Source organism: Branchiostoma floridae, chromosome 18 (assembly GCF_000003815.2).
Source record: "Branchiostoma floridae strain S238N-H82 chromosome 18, Bfl_VNyyK, whole genome shotgun sequence".
NCBI lineage: Eukaryota > Metazoa > Chordata > Leptocardii > Amphioxiformes > Branchiostomatidae > Branchiostoma > Branchiostoma floridae.
This window is the reverse complement of record NC_049996.1, coordinates 15,105,637-15,121,653: the sequence shown is the minus strand read 5'-3', so window position 1 is coordinate 15,121,653 and position 16,017 is coordinate 15,105,637. Positions and strand designations below refer to the sequence as shown.

General features: G+C 40.6%; 1 protein-coding gene across 1 annotated transcript in view; it reads left to right on the top strand.

Annotated features, from left to right (window-relative positions):
- The window catches only part of LOC118406137 (tensin-like), a gene marked incomplete in the record, with an annotated part of 215,441 nt that overhangs the window by 87,024 nt on the left and 112,400 nt on the right, over window positions 1-16,017 (top strand). Inside the window, 1 exon segment of the mRNA XM_035806003.1 lies at window positions 7,664-7,702. Coding sequence (XP_035661896.1) covers window positions 7,664-7,702 — 39 coding nt within the window.

Sequence of the window (16,017 nt, the reverse complement as noted above, 5' to 3'; positions counted from 1 at the left end):
TTGGCACTTAAAAGGCTGCCGTTTCATCAAAATGACATCAGGAAAGCAAAAATGATTTGCTTTGTGTATTTTCTTTTGCTGGTTTGGATGTTACCCTGCTAGAAAGACAGAGGTTTTGTTAGTATTATCTTATTTTGGTCTACATATTCTGATGAAATTCTAGGCATTCTCGTAATTCTGGCATAATGAATTCACACATAGTACATGTACAAAGCTGGGAGATGAGTTTTACCATAGGGAGTTGTGACATATTGCTGACTGGTTGTACCCAAGTCAGTCCAATTGTCCCTGTCACTTTTGGTTGTCAGTATAATCAAGGAAGTTATGAGGGATAACCTCCTTGTAGCCTGATTAAATCTCGCTTATAGCAGCCCACCCAACATCCGCCGGCCTCCTAGGGGAGGGGCCAGTTACAGCCCCGGACAGCAGAGTTTATGTTACACAGACTAACCTCCTTGGTATGATTTTAAACACAGGTAATCTTGTATTCTTGTTGTAAACTGAGGACAGTTTTTTCACCTCTGGCTTTTTTTCTAGCCTGATCCTATGAGAGAGTCTCATACCACATGACATGTACCATGTATCCCATTTTTAATTGGGGTATAACAAAATAAAAAGAAAAAGAAAACTAGACAAGAGAGACAAGACGTTTTTTCACTGTTTTCATGTGTGCACATACAAGAGAACAAGGAGGTTGAAGAGAAGAAGCAAAGAAAAAGGGATGTACCAATGATCATGTATCCTTTCTAAATTCCCATTCTTTCTGTCCTGTTAGGATGATAGATTTCTTGGTCAGAAAATGTCAATCATTTTGTCACCCTTTTTGTTAGTGGGAGGGGCTGTACCAGTACCTCTTATTGTCTTTTTAAACAGGACCAACAAAACTATTGTCACAGAACAGTTTCGCACCCTAATGCTAACAAGACGGCCTAAGGTTTCACCAGTAGTCTTGCTAGGAATGAAGGGGCTTTTGTATCGTTCTTTGGGATCTCTTCAAAAGTTTCCGAGCCAGTGGCGATGAAGTCTTGCAAGGGTAAGTGGGCATTAAATCAACTTGACCTAGTGACCCATACGGTTTTCTTGGCCACAAAGACCATGCAAAAGTGGATAAAGGACTTTCTAAATGCACAGTGGAAGCAATGTCCTATTTCCAAGCTCCATGTCACAGTTTTGTTCTCTTGAAATGTAATTAAAAGTGATTTATATCCTTGCAAGGAAGGCCTCAGTCAATTTTGTAAAATACAAGGTCACAACTTTAAAGCATTGCATTATGCCATATGGTCTTACTCTTAGAACTGGGATTTACATTTATTTTATGCTTTCTTGTACCATTTCCAAGTAATGCCTTTTTAATGATTGCCATTTCCCTGTCTAGCTGAAGAAATTGTTTCCAGAGGTCTACAAAGTTTTTAATGACCTGTATTTTGCCTTGATCTTTGGTGGTCTGTCTCAGGGGAGTTCGGGAGGGGGGCAGTTTGATGGGGCAGATGTAACAGTGGTGTTCACGGACTGCCAAACTGAAGACACCTAATGGCTTAAGCCTTTTGGCTGAACGGTTTGCACTTTCGATTTGTGATCTGCCGCCTTGGGTTCGATCCCCGATGGTGGCATGTTGTTTCTTTCTATTCTACTCGCCCCTCTGGTTGTTTCACAGATATGGCTTCAGGGCTGCGCCACTTCCCTCATCGGGGAATGTCACAACTGGAGGATGTTTACATCAGGAGACCTTTCAGCAGTGTCAAGTCCTGAGCAATTAGGCAAATTAGGGGGACGTCAGGTCCCTCCTCACAGCTGTGTTGGGTCCGATGGAACTGTATTGTGTCATGCAGCAATTAAGACAAGAAATACCCTGGAAGCCAGACTTTTAGACTTTTAGCCGGGACTGACAAGGAATTTTTCTCTGTTTGGTAGGTAGTCAAGGCATATTTTCTGGAGGACCTTGGATAAGCACTCTGGGATGAATTTGCTGGCCAGGCTAGAGACTCTAGCCAGTCCTTGTGAAAACCTGCCTTGACTGCCCAACAAATTCTCTGCCAGTCCTGGCTAAAAATCTAGCTTCCAGGGTAGACAAGAAAGGGACAGAGGGATGGAAAATGATTTTTTTTTCAGTCAAACTATATTTTTTTAAGAAAACAGGCCTTTTCACTTTTTATTGATATTAATAATATAGAAGTTGTTATTTCAGGTGAAGGAAAGGACAGAGGGAAGGGAAAATGATCTTTTTAAGTCAAAGCAAGGATTTTTTTTGTCAAAGTATATTTTTTCAAGAAAACAAGCCTTTTTACTTTTTATTGATCTTAATAATAGGACGTGTTATTTCAGTTCTTAGTTTATTTTTCATAATTACCTTCCTTGTTTTGTTCAATGGTGTGAAATGAAATAATCTACGGAACAGGCACACATTATGATGATGCAAAGATTAGGGTCTTGGGAACAGAATTTTAACATCAATATTACTGAATTTGTGTCCCAAGAGTCCGGAACCTAAAAAAAATAATCTCCTTCTTTATTGAGACCATGTGAGTGTGACAAAAATGTGCAGATTGACAATAAAATTGATGAAAGTTTTTAGAGGTCTAAAAGTACTGTGTGATTATAAACTGAATCATACTGGTAACAGTTCCCTTGACTTGGTCCTTAACTCTAGGTAAGTATAGTAGGGAATTCAGAGAATCTGAAGTCCAGACTACAAACCTTTTAGGACTTTATTTGTACAGGGGGGACCTATATTTACCTCTGTTCATGGGCCCTTTATCTGTTTTCCAGCCATAGGGAATTCCTGGTGGGTGAATGTATTTCCATATGGAGACAGGAATATCCTACCCTGCAGGGGGTAGGAATTAAAAGGGACCTTAATTTTAAGGTAGCAGTTTTTAGAATGGTTCAGAAATTTATTTTGTCTGAAATGAGTTGAAAGACAGAACTTCGTCGTATATTTCCATTTGTTCATTTTAATTACTAACTATACGTACGAACCTGATTTAAAAAAAAAGAACAAAAACATGTACAATCAAATATGGCAATGTAGAGAAATGTAAACTAGATTTTAGTAATCTAAAAGCTATGGACCATGTCAATAGGATTTGGGGAATGTCATTATGTAAATGATATGTATACAACCTGATTGAAACATTTCATGTGGAGTAGACTATAATTATCACCCCTATGAGATTTGAGGGCTTCAGAACAAAATTGGTAGTTTTCATTCATTTATTCAATGAAATATTTCCCCCCATAGTTTCATGTGTTACTGTTGTAGTATTTTTGTGGCCAGAAATAGGACAGTACATTATTTTCTTTCCGGAACTTTCCAGAACTAAGGAATGGACTTCATTGAGTATTCACCTTTATGTATGAAGTATATTTTACATACTAGATGCATTTGACACAATTTTTACAACATCAAATTGTGTTCTTTCTACAATTGCCATGAGTTTTAAGTTAGTTATTACTGTATTAGTAATAATGGTTTAATGGAATAGGGGCCATAGGGCTCTTTATTATTGACCTTAACTTTATTGTTTGTCACCACACAGATGAAAATTCAAAGTTACTGTGCATTTTATTGTGCAGATCACATATGGAATGGTTTTCATAAAAGTTACAAGGCATAAAATGGCTTCCATATTTTATATTTGATGTGGTTCAGTTTGATTTGGAAGTTGCAACTTTTTTGTATTTTACCTTTTAATCAGGAGGTTATGGAAAGTAGAAAATGCCTAGATGTTCGTATATCTTATCATTTACAAAAGTTGCAATATTTCTCATCAGTTAAGTCAAGCTTTACTTCTATATTCAATTTCCGCTTTTGTAATTACGATACATCTACAGTTACGGTATTATGGTTATGGTATCTACATTTTGGGAGCCCTTGTTTGTGTTAATCTCCAAGCAGATCCTACGGTAGCATAAGATAGTATCAAAAGCTACCAAAGGAGTGAAGCCGGCTTAGGAGTGTGTTTCGCTACATGGCAAATGGACACCTTTTGGCTGACTACACTCCTTGGCCAGTTTGGTACTATTTTATGCCATTGTAGGATCTGCTTGGAGATTAGTTTGTGTCACCTGTCTTGTACAACTGTACACGTATAATGCTAGTTCACCTTTATCCGTTAGGAAACCTATATTCGTTGCTTTTAAAAACAGTGTATTTGGGGATATCACGTCGAGGAACGTTGGTTTCAAATTGCAATATTTTCAATAAATTGCAGTTTCAAACTACCAGCCGTCGGCATGATGTGCCTAAATGCCCTGTTTTGAAAAGCAACGGATATAGGTTACTCCACGGATAAAGGTGAACTAGCGTTACCATAGTACGGCATGGTTTCAGGGTAAAAGGCTTCGATACCAGGATCATCCAGAGTCTATCTAAAAATCAATAATCAATTATGGCCGGGTAATAACTTTATTGTCACATATTCCGCAGGCTTGCAGGTAGGTGTGAATAAAGGCTAATAGCTACAGTATATGGTAGTATGACCCTGTCCTCCCTTGTAGTTGTCTTACTCTAATGACTATAGAGGGGGTCACTGTAGGCCGTGTACTGGTTAGGTTACTATAAGCTTATGTAAACACGTTTTCATCTATTTCATGTAATGAAGTTCTGATTTTTGGGACAGATACACTCACATTTTTGTCCTTCCCAACAAGCAAATTTCCTAGGACAGTCGGTCTTGGAGACAGCCTTGAACAAATCTTTCAGAAACCCTTCCTAAGAGTTTATTGAACCATCCCTTATTGACCATTACTCCATCATCCCATGACCAGGCCACATGTCAGGAACCATTGTCATCACTTCCCCTGTCTGTCCATCTGTTCTTCTCTCAGGGTTTTAGCCAGCCATGTCATTTGAACCTGCTTTTGTTAAAATAACAAGAAATGGGCCCTTACACTAGGAGCAGATCTCTGACCAGCATGAAATTCTGGTTGACCAGGGATGCCACTAGGTCATTTGTGGTCAGTCTTCCACTGTGACCTCTCTGACAATAATTTTGCCCCTCAAGATACCTCGAAAGATAAATGCACCATTTTAACTTAAGATTCTTGAAAACTTGGCACCATGGAAGGTGGATGCCTCCTGGACCCAATAGTGACCCCTATATCATTTCCCACATCTCATCAAGCAATTTGGACTGCCAAAAATAAAATCCTAGCTAAAAGCCTGCCTCCTCTTCTCCTTTTCTTGCCTCCATCATTGGATCATTCATCAGATGATCCATTAGCTTGTCTATGCTGTAGGTCCCATACAGACGGCCTGCTTGGACAAAGGGAGGACACAATGCGTCATCCAGTGACATGTTAAACAGTTCAAACTTGGGTTACTGTAAATGGATTTAAGTTCGCAGGGATTTGATTTTGTGGTAGCAGGAAAAGGGACATTTCGCGGTGGTTTTAATTTCGCGGTAGCACCATGCACTGTAGTCTCTTCCTGCCGTGGAAAAATGTTCGCGGTGGTTTTAAGTTCGTGGTGAAGCAGCCACTGCAAAAACCGCGAACATTAAACCACCGCGAAAGTTTCTGCATTTACAGTACTAGTATGTTAGGGTCTGTCTGTTTATAGAAGAAGTGGGTAAATTCGTCTTCCAAGTGCCTAACAAGAAGAAGTCAAACCCAACAAAACTAGCAGCATGTACTTTAGTAGCACAACATGGAATGATGTGATTGCTCGTTACAACTTTATGGTAAATTAAATTGGTGATGATTTCCATTTACCCGCCTTTCTCTTGGACTAAAATTTGTAGTTTATCAGTCTCTTGTGTAACAACTTGTTTTTTGGGGCCAGATTTTGGCATGTCACAGCAGAAATGGAAATTTATCAAAGGAATTTCTTGGCGGTTTAATTCGCTGTATATCAGTCTTGTGGGTAACAACTTGTGTTTTGCTAGATTCGACATGTCACAGCAGAGACTTGAAAGTCTATCAAAGGGCTTTGTTGGCGGTTAAGAATGCGTGCTTTGGCGTGAAACGTATTCCCAGCCCGACGTGACTGCCGGGTCCTCTCCGTTCATTGGCAGATTATTCAGCGTTCTAGCCCTAAACCACGGAATCAATAGCTGTGAACCCTCCACTAATACATCATCATTCAGTCCTGCAGGGCTCCAAATACCACCTGCATAAAATTATGTAGGTTAGTTTGTTTTATTGGGATCTCCATGAATGATACTAAATGTAGTATCACTATTCTTCCTGGAGTCTTACAATTCACAAACAATAAAAACAAAACATAAGCAAAAGATCTTGTACAATTAGTTAGTGCAGGTAAAAGTTGGGCTGTGCAGGTATTTCTGGTGTCTACCTGTACCTAACCTGTACCGAGTTATGCACTGTGTGGATATTACTTTGCTGTATTGGTTGTGACTTTTATTTAGTTTCTATGCAAGGTAGTATAAAAGCTGCCTACTTTGTTAGTAGACAGGTGTATAAAGTATGTTCAAAAGGTTGTTTTATCCACTTTGGGGGTATATTGGAATGATACAGGTAACATCACTCTGGTGCAGGTAATTTCAAAACTAGACAAGCTTTATTGACACGACAGAAAGTATAGTGACTTTTGTACAGTCAAATATAAATTAACTAAACAATATAGGATAATTGGAAAGCCTCCATGCAATCAGGTGGGGCTACACATGAGTGTCACTATCTTTTCTAATCTCAAAGCAATCCTTTGTGTATTTGCCTATCTAGACAGAAATACACTTACAAAACATGTACAGTATTTCGAGCCCTGTGTCCTGGCTGGTCAGGCCAAGCCACCTATAATGGTCGTGTAGGCGAATAAGCCTATTTCTATTCATAACCCTGCCAGGGATGATTAGGCTCTCTATTAATTATTGATGTCGCCGTGGCAGGCGTTAGGAACCCATTCGGAATTAATAACTTTTTATCTGCTTTTATATTATACAGTGTTTTTGTTCCGGCTGCCATGGTACGGAAGTGACCCTGACATGTGTGTGAATTAGGAGTTGTTAGGAGAACAGATGCTTGTTACTGGTAACCATGTTCAAGTGCATGGATGGGAAAATGTACAACAAATCTGACGAGCTCCGGTGATTTTATATCGTATGATAATCCCAGACTAGGCTGAATAATAGATACTGCTGTATGGAGGTGATTTTTCTTAGGCACTGCAAGCTGGACAAGGATATAACACTAGTTCACCTTTATCCACGGGTAACCTATATCCGTCGTTTTAAGACGGCATTAGAGGTATTAAGTTGACGGTCAGTGCTTTCAAATTGCAATATATTACAGTTTGAAACCACTGTCAGTTGACTTGATTGCTCTATAGGCCCTGTTTTAAAACAATGGATATAGGCTACCCGGCAGATAAAAATGAAAATTTGTATTTTCAGAAGTCATGGCTATATTTCGTCTTTTGCTAAGAAGTCTGTGTAGCTCTTGCTGTCTCTTTTGTATTGGTATTGAAACCCCTTTTTTAGGGTTACAGTCCTTAGGACAGGACATGGTCCACTGTTCACTGTGCTTGTCAAAAAGAGCTAGGGAAACTTACCCGGTACAATGAACCTGTAAATACTGTACATATTGTCTGTCCTTTCTGTCACGACTAGTGGGAGATTAGCTCTTCAGTGAGCTTAAACTGATTCGAGATCACTTTCTTTTTCCTCCTGTGTCTAATCCGTGTTTTCTCCTTGTGTTTCTGCAGGTTATGACGGCATGCGTTCCTCCGGTGAATTACGAGTTGGTGAGTTCTTTTCCTTTATTATTTCACTTGTGTATTCTTCACAGAAAGTAATCCAGAGAAGTTGTTTCAGGAACGTTGTCTACATCAAAGGAAGATTTTATGTGTGCATTTGAAGTCCAATGATGGACATTTCTGTTATTTTAACGAGCACTTCCCTGATGATGTTTGAAGGAAAAGCAACTTTAACGGGCACCTGACGTTTGTTCAGGAGAAACAGGTGCTGCTTTCATGGCAAAGGGTTCAGGAAACATTAATGTATTACAAGGGTCTGTATGGGGGGTCCTAACATTTGCTTTATGCTTAATTCAGAAGAGACCCCTATGTATTGCACTAGAAGCAAGGAAAGCAATTATGCAAAATCGGTGTCACTGCTACGAATAAGATGGCTTTCCATATGAATTATGGGAAATCAAAATGGGCTGGATATGTCTTCTGCAAAAGGAGCATGTGATCTTCTTTTTACGAAATGGTCCTTATATTTGGCAGTTACTTAAACCTTTAGCTTATGAATTCAGTCTGAGCTTGCAAACTTCATGTTGTGGAATCGCCTATAGCATGTTAAAGGTTAACAGTTGTATGGTATGTCAAGCACATTTACATCCTGAGCTAAACTTGCCTTCTCAACTGGGAGGGGGGTAAACTGTAAGGTTCTTCCTAAACAGCAACACAGTTGTCTTCAGTCAAGAACAGTTGGCATTGACGCAGGTGGACTGAGTTGTTGCGTCCTTCGACCTCTCCGCACTTGACCCTGTGTTTTGACTGGAGAGAGGGGGAAGCAAAAACAGACGGAACAAATTCCTGACATTCGGGTAGGTTGGGTTCGAGTGTAAAGATCCAATCTGTTCCTTCGTAGCTTCTGTTGAAACAGGAAGGTCTCTACAACTTGTACAAGTTGTAATAGCATCAACTTTTGGTTTGTAAGTATTCAGGCTTTGCATGCGTTTTCATCTTTAGCTTCTACTTTTAATGTTGTACTGTAGGCCCTGTCTTAAGTTGATAGGTCAGTGGAATAAAACGAAACAGCAAAAAAGCTTTCAAGTAAGAAGTTGTTGAGTAAATATGAAGCAGTGGTAGTCATTCATTTGTGAGGAATCAACGTTGAGGACCAACAGTCAGTGGAAAACATTGGTTGGAATCCAGGGAAATTTGCTTTCTCTTCAGTGGAATAAAACGAAACAGCAAAAAAGCTTTCAAGTAAGAAGTTGTTGAGTAAATATGAAGTAGTGGTGAGGAATCAACGTTGAGGACCAACAGTCAGTGGAAAACATTGGTTGGAATCCAGGGAAAATTTGCTTTCTCTTCCGGACCTGCAGACTGCGTTTCCGCACACAAACAGGCCCATGACACAGACATGCCTCAGAGGGTGAAATGGACCATTTTCTCCCGAAGGTATTTATGAAAAAGCTAATGTCTCCATTTTCCCCACCTTCCCTTAGCTTTTAGCCTTGTTTATGAGGCGTGAAAGCAAGGATGGTTCCTCTGGCAGAACTAAGGCTTGGTCCCCTGATCAACAATTGCAGTTAGGAGATACTGTAAGTGCATTTAACTTCGCGGGGATTTAATTTCACGGTAGCGGAAAAGGGACTGTTCGTGGTGGCTTTAAGTTCGCCATAGCAGCGTGCACAGCAGTATCTTAATGCCATTGAAGAGTGTTCGGGGTGGTTTTAAGTTCGCGGTGAATTGGCAACGCGAAAACCGCAAACATAAAACCACCACAGTAACAGCTGCTTGTATATCAACATATGAAGCTGTACTGCTTACTAGTACTACGTCTCATACGAGTCATAGTAGAGCAAGCAGGGGTGTCTACTTTATAAGGGAGTATCTGCGTTCAACAAATTTCAGTGATGAAAAACAAATATTTTGTGTGTTTTGTTGTCTTTTCAGTCATACTTACAAGTACATTTTGCATGATATTCCCATTTGGGCTTAGCTAAGTCCCAGTTCCAAAACGGGGCATGGCCAGGATGTTTGCAGAAACAAAAAATAAAAGCGTTAAGGAATATACACAGTTTATGCTCCTGACTGATTTTTTTGCATTCTGTGCGTTTTGTTGTCTTTTTTATCATATTTTTCATTTCCAAAAACTACCCGGCCAGGCCCTGGGTTGGGATTTGGGATCTAGGCCTAATAGAGTCAAGAGTAACACAAAAATCAGAATGACGCCCCGATGTACAGATTTAAGGGTACAATATCAAGTCTGCACTGCCCTCCCTGTCTCTGCAAGGTCACTCCCAACGCACTTCAAGTTGTTTGGAAACAAAACAGCGCCCCTCGAGTGCCCAGATTGCCAGACTTTGCACCACTTCGACCAGATTTCCATCACTGCTTACGCCACTCTCAGTCAAGCTCCGACCATAACTCAAGTAGTGAGCAGAAGTTTGATGGTGTAAACAGTACTAGTCCTGTTGGTTAACTGCCGGGTCAAACCGTGATCTGGGGTTTGGGAGCCTGATCAAGCTGACAGGATTTCTTGTGTACTTGGACCACGCACGGATTTGTGACAACTTTGCGAGGAGTTCTGTTGACGTTTCCTTTGGAAAAGATGCACGGGTCAGGAGGAATTTGATTTTATCCATTGCACACAGTCAGAGGTATGGCTTCAGTGCAGATTTTGGTAACAAGGATGATAGCAGGTGGGATTTGGTCTTTGAACGAACTTTGGATTTCCACGCCACGGTTAGCTTTTGAAATTCTTTGCCTTAAAAACTTGCCTAGTACTCACAAATGGTCAACTGCCATATTTCTTGTTTTTTGTTCAAAGGAGACTGTTGTGGATGATAATTACTGTTGATCATAAAATAGATATTTGCTTCCAAAGTTACCACACTGCCAAGCTATGCTCTGTCTTTGATTTTGAGTTTGTACTGTTGTTTCAACAGTGAATTCAAAGACACCACAAATCCTTGATTTTCACCTTGCTGCAAGATTTAAGTGCTTTAAACTTATGTAAATCTTGATAATCTTAAGTGCATGTGAAGCATGTTCAAATTATTTGTTGGACAGACATGTGTCATATCGAACGTTATTACGGCTCAGCTTTTACATTAAAACAATGCCCCTGTTTCCTGTCCATGACATTGTGTGTGTTACTGTGTGGGAGATGCAGGTGACAGGTGCCGGTAAGTCCCCCAGGTGTGGTAATGTCAACTGATGTAGATCAGAGTTAACAGGTGAGCGGTCTCCTCTACATGTTTACCTGCCATCTCACCCACGGCTCCAACAAACATGGGAACCTCCCTGTGCTAATGAACCAAAACACTCAATTTCTTATCACAAGGTTAGCTGTACATGTAGTGTTCTAGATTCATCTGTGGGACTCGTACTGTGATGAAACTAGAGGGTCTGTATGGGGGAATCCTGACAATACATCTCACCCATGGGTCCAACAAACATGGGAGCCTCCTTGTGCTAATGAACCTAAACACTTCCTTATCACAAGGTTAGCTGTACATGTAGTGTTCTTGCATCTGTAGGACTGGCCCTGTAGTGAAACAAGATAGAGGGTCTGGGTGGGTGTGTGGGTGGGTGGGTGGGGGGGGGGGGGGTATGGGGTCCTACGCTCTATGGTGAACCCCCTACATATTTTGCTAATAATAAGATCAAGGAAGGTGTTTATGCAAAATTTGGTGGTCTTGCTACGACATACGACAGTTACGTGAATATGGTACCCACTCGTAAATCCCCAATAGAATTGGCAGTTTATCAAGACTTCTTATTGTTGTTTTTCTAAGAAAGTCCTGTGCATCTTCTGTCCTACATGTTTCTGACATTGTGAATAGCTGAAAAACCTGTCAAGTTTGATTGACATGCACGGTGACACAGTGAATGTAATGAAGTATGTGGGTGTGACAGTCTGTCAACACTCCACAGTGGCACTTATCAGAGCTGGTGCCAGTCCTCAGGTATCAATGTCACCAGGTGACACACCAGTAGAACATGTGGCACAATCAAGATGTACACAAAAAATGTTAGGGACCCCACTGCGTCGCCAAAGGGTACAGGGTAAGGGTAAAGGTAGTCCTTTAGCCTTTTAGAAGTAGCCTCTACTAGGCTCCACTGGTCACTACAGGTACTCCTCAGCCATCTAACTCCTCTGGCGTGTTTTCTGTGTTATTTGGCCAATTTCTCTGCAGGTAAAAGAAATCTGACAAACTTATCACATTACAAGTTACTTTTAGCTTTAGAAAATTCTTTGATACAAACGATAATGCTTCATTTCAATTGAGGATGACATTACACTACATGCTTACAGGGATTTCATTCACCTATTTGAAGCTTGTAATTCTTGTACATTTATTAGGGCATGGTCTTGTATATACGTCAAGTCTAATGATGGCCGGCAGTTATACAAATCAATGCCATGTCCACCTTCCTGGGCGTCTGCCCCATTAACTCAATAAGTCAATTCCAATGAAACAAGTCCATAGGAACAATGATGCCATCAAAGCTTTGGGGCAAGGCTGTGCTGATACAATTAATAGCAGTCAATATCAATGTCAGTGTGGTCACTGTGGTGTGTTGGCCAACTGCATTAATCTACGGCTGCCAGTCATTGAAAGGGTTTTTGTTATCTTATTTTCCATTGCCCTGCCACATTCTGTGTAATCAAATTTGTAAGAGCGACCACCTCTACATACATGTAAGCACCACCTGGTCATTGATACACAGTGAAACCTGTACAAGTGACCACATCTACATAAGGACCACCTGGCCATTGATATACAGTAAAACTTGTAGTGATCACCTCTAATTAAGCTAAACTACAGATCACCAGTCCTGGCTGATGTGACCCCTCTTTACTAGAAGTCTATTTGACATTTTTTGCCACAGATACAAACATTAAGACATATCTTCAGTGCCTCTTATCGACATAGAGCTGTAGTGTTTTGCACAGATGTGTGGCCCAAGGGCTACAGAAAATGGACATGGCTGCCATCCCTAAGCATCTGTTACAGATCTTTTACAGAAGAAGCCGTTTGATTGCACACTGTATTTCTTGCAATGATCGTGCAATCATGCGAAATTATGCAGCTGGAGCGCACCCGTTTGGGATTTGGGGATTCCATGCAATTAACACAAGTGTGCAGTTATCCGTTGTGCAATTACCTGGCTTCTACTATATCTTCTATTCAATTTGATACTTTATAGTACATGCCTACCCTTCCTCACAGTTACTGTTCCACCTTTCAAAATCCATCCATCAGTTCAGCAGAGATCGATTCTCCAGGTGTTGGTGCATTTATTCCCGGCCATGGGATCAATGAAGCCATTACTCTGAGCAAGTTAAAGTTTCATGGCGGCCTGTGTGGCGATCCGTCTTCTTCTGTGACAGATTACATAACCTCCTGATCAAAAGGGAAAGGGATATGTTAAAACAGTTAACTATTTAAGGGAGTGTTGAATGTTGAATTTGATTTTAAATTTCTTTCGGTGAGTGCTTTCAGTGGGTGAGATACATATATCATATTACTGATGAAAACACGTAAGACTTTGTATCATCTTCACTTAGTCTCCTTAATTTTTGTGTGATGGCTGACGCTCATGGTAAAAAGACTTGGAATATTTTGGACGCACCGGACTTAAGGCAGTTGTTTTAAGTTGCAGGTTCAAAAAAATGCTGGGTTTGGGCACTGAACTTGGTATTGGATTCTACATGTAAGGTTATCTGAACTTATTAAGAAAAGACCTAGTCAGGACAGATGAGACAGATCGAAACAATGGCAAAGTTTTAAAAAACATTGCATATTCCAGAATATATTTCATGGTAATGTAGTTACTAAGGTCAACCTTTTTAACATTAGTGTAATAGAATTGCAATTTTATACCACCCCTCGTCTCTTTTGTTCATATCCCCTAAGTCAATTAATTTCCAAAAGCTTGAAGCCGAGGCCTTCCTTTTGGAGTGCCTGTAAGTTCATTGTCAGGCAAGCATTTGACTTGTACCATAGAACAAATAGACACAAGAAGCCAGAGTACGCAGGCAAACATGTTAACTGTAGCCCTGTTTGAAGAGCAAGCCTGCAAAGGACAGGTCGCACGTAGCTGCCAGGAGACAGGGTGGGGTGAGGGAGGGAGGAGAAATATGGAGTTGTTCTTGGAAGGAGAAGAAATTGACTGAGGAGGTCAGATGACCTTGGTTGTTGTGCCAGTAAATTTCGAATGACAGGTTGTCTTAGCGAAGGTGAGAGAGCTAGATTGTTTTATGTGATCGTATAAGGGTACCTTTGCGATCAAACCTCTTTGGCTCTTAGGCATTTATGTTTCTTTTTCTGTGTTGTATGACTAAAGGCATTGATATCCTGTTGGATTTAGGATTTATTCTTTCAATGTACTAGATACACTTAAAGTCATTTTTAACAAGACAATGATGTTGTAGGGGCAATGGGTTTTTATCTACTGCGTCATCATTGTTTTGTAGCATTTGACTGGAATTGACTGGAATTGCATCTTAGTGTCTTAGTGTTGACCGTTCAAAGGCTATATTTGACTTTAGTATAATCATTCCAGGGAAGCGGGCTGTTGTTATAACCTTGGAAGTGGGGAATGTCTAAGGTGATGAGGCCTCCACAAGTCCGTGATGGCATGTCAATAGGCACACAGGGCTCGAAATTTAGAAAACTTAGAAAATTGGGTGCACCAAAAATTTTTGGGCGCACCCTATGAAATACATGTAAGGTAGAATGTCAGAAAAACCCAATTTGGAACAGGGATTGTTACTTGCTTGGGCACTTTCATGCTGCCACTGACATCTGGGAATTGTATGGCCGCATTTTGCCGACCCTGAGTTTTGTGGTTCAGCGAAGTTAAGAAAATGCACAAAATTGGTGTATACTAGTATATTTTGATATCTTTACATACATGGTGTAATTGAACCTACGAAAATATTTGGGTGCACCTGTGCAACTACAGAAAAACATTGGGTGCACAGAACCAATTTTGGGTGTCCTAAGTTGCATAAGTCATGTACCCAGTATTTCGAGCCCTGGCACAGTTTGGTGTGGCGCCCCACCTCTTGACTAATAGCTGAGGCTGGGTGACTTCTTGTCTTGGGCTTCAGGCAGGCCTGTTCTTGAAGACACCCTACAACTGTTGGGTGGTAGAGCCAAGGTTAGAAAAAGTGACTTGATACAGAGGTTCAGATTAAACTCCTCCTGAACATGTTCCCCGTGACATGTGAGGTTGGAGAAACACAGCCAAAAGCAGGCCTGTTTGTTGGTGAAGTAAGGTTAGATGGTCCAGCTGATTTCAAACAAGCTGCAAGAAACATTAGAGGGGGAGTCGAAACAGTCTCTTGGCTACTGGGATTGGAACCCGGGAGAACAAGTATTCTAATTTTGCAATGAAGGTTTCTGCGAAAACCTGGGTACAAAAAAAAACACACAAAAATGCTAGCATTTACATGGTCATGGTCAAGATAGTAAACTAATATGCACTACATATTTCAAGTAATGACATAGTATGATGGTATTCAAGAATTCAGCAAATGTTCCCCATTTTTCATATAGTCCCTGTCATCTTTTAACTCAAGTTTGTGCAAAAAATCTTATCAATGGGATTGGTTTTATCCTAGTTCCATATCTGTGGCTACTCCCATGGTTAATAGAGAGCATTAGTGGTTCATCCCTTGGCCATTAGGCCCACAGGGATATATCTATCTGCCTGTCAGGATAATTGAATACTGCCATGAGGGGGACAGATAGTACTTAGCTAATCCACAAATTAAAAACCAGTCAATCACCCTGTATCAAGCAGGCAAGCTGGTACAGTGGCGCTGGAGCTGTTTCTTTTGTGAGTTGCAATATTTCGGTATTATTCACATTTTCAGCTACTGTATATGCAGAAACTTTCGCGATGGTTTAATGTTCGCGGTGGCCGTTTCATCGCAAACATTTTTCAATGGCAGTAAGAGACTACAGTGCACGGTGCAAACGCAAGCTTTAAAGCACCGCGAAAAGTCATTTTTCCAGCTGCCGCGAGATTAAATCCCTGCGAACTGAAATGCATTTACAGTAGTATCCACTACCTAAATTGTGAGCGACACTGATCAGATCTGTTGAATCACAGGTTTTAAAACTATGATGTTTTGGTTCATAATTTTTTTTATTAAAACCTGCTTTTGAACAGTTCTTGCACAGTGTCACTTACCAAAGGCAGTGGATGCTAACTGAAATGTCTGACCATTTCCCAAAATCATATCCAGGTACTTGAGTAACTGCTTTTTGGTGTATCTTATTACCTGGATGTCTAACCTTCATCGACAAATAGTCTTGCATGGGTTGGACGTTGCGGGATGTAGTTTTGGTCTGATTGCT